We start from the raw sequence: 1,002 nt of genomic DNA, 5'->3' as shown, positions 1-1,002 counted from the left end.
TCGCCTCGAAGCCCGCGTGGTCCGTGTAGTCGTAGAGGAGCATGTCGCACGCCCCGCCGGCCTTGATCACGCCGTTCGCGATCGGGATCGAGTCGATGCGGTTCCCGTCCGGGCCCTTGTCCGAGCCGCCGTTCGGGTGGCCGGGGACCTTGAACTGGACGACGGCCAGCGAGTACTTGGCACCCGCCGGCGACGGCAGCAGCGTGTTGTAGCGGACCTTGGACGCCGCGGCCGTGTCGAGCATCTCGAGCGCCTTGATGCCCATGAGATCCGTCAGCTTGCACGCCTCGTAGTAGTCCGCGTCCGGCACGTCCGCGAGCGTCTTGTCGCCGCCGCAGACGGCCTGGAACATGGACACGCCGACGCAGGAGCAGTTGAACTCTCCGACGACGTATTCCGTCTCCATGTCGCACGCGTTCTCCGTCTTCGACCAGCCCTCGGGGTTCTTCGGGATGTAGTCACACGTCCAGAGCAGCGGGAGCGCCTCGCCCTTGAGGTCGAGGACGTCCATCAGGCCGTTCTTGATGTCCGTCGTCAGCTTCGTCAGGAGGTCCGCGTAGAGCGGGTCCGACGGCTCGTAGTACGTGTACGCCGAGTTGCCGCCGACCGCCGACAGGCCGCCCTCGGGCTTCTTGTGGATGATCATCTGGCACGTGTCGCCCGCCATGAGGACGCGGACCTCGCCCTCGGAGATGCGGGGCAGGAGCCGCTGGTCGACGAGCTGGCCGCCGGCCGCCGCGCCGCCCTTGAGGTACTCGCCCGGGAACGTCGACGTCCAGGTGCCGGCGCCGGCGCCGCTCGGGCCGTCGACGCAGAACACGAGGAACTCCTTCACCGTGTGGTACTCGACGTGGTTGTCGTTCATCTCCATGAGCTTGAGCATGACGTCGTCGCCGAGCGACTCGGCCCCGAACGTCTTCGACGGGTACTCGATGTCCGGGATGATGCCGTCCTTGGTCTCGTTGGCGATCCAGCACAGCCAGATGCCCTCGCCCGCCGAGC

The 1,002-nt window shown here is 67.2% G+C and overlaps 1 protein-coding gene across 1 annotated transcript in view; it reads right to left on the bottom strand.

Moving 5' to 3' along the window:
• Window positions 1-358: 358 nt before the first annotated feature.
• Window positions 359-1,002, bottom strand: part of AURANDRAFT_11443 (hypothetical protein) — a gene marked incomplete at both ends in the record, with an annotated part of 5,216 nt that continues 4,572 nt past the window's right edge. Inside the window, one exon of the mRNA XM_009035382.1 lies at window positions 359-745. Within this exon, the coding sequence (XP_009033630.1) occupies window positions 359-745 (387 nt within the window). The remainder of the gene's footprint in view (window positions 746-1,002) is intronic.

The sequence above is a fragment of the Aureococcus anophagefferens genome (assembly GCF_000186865.1).
Source record: "Aureococcus anophagefferens unplaced genomic scaffold AURANscaffold_3, whole genome shotgun sequence".
NCBI classification, from domain to species: Eukaryota; class Pelagophyceae; order Pelagomonadales; family Pelagomonadaceae; genus Aureococcus; species Aureococcus anophagefferens.
This window is presented reverse-complemented; position numbering and strand designations above follow the sequence as displayed.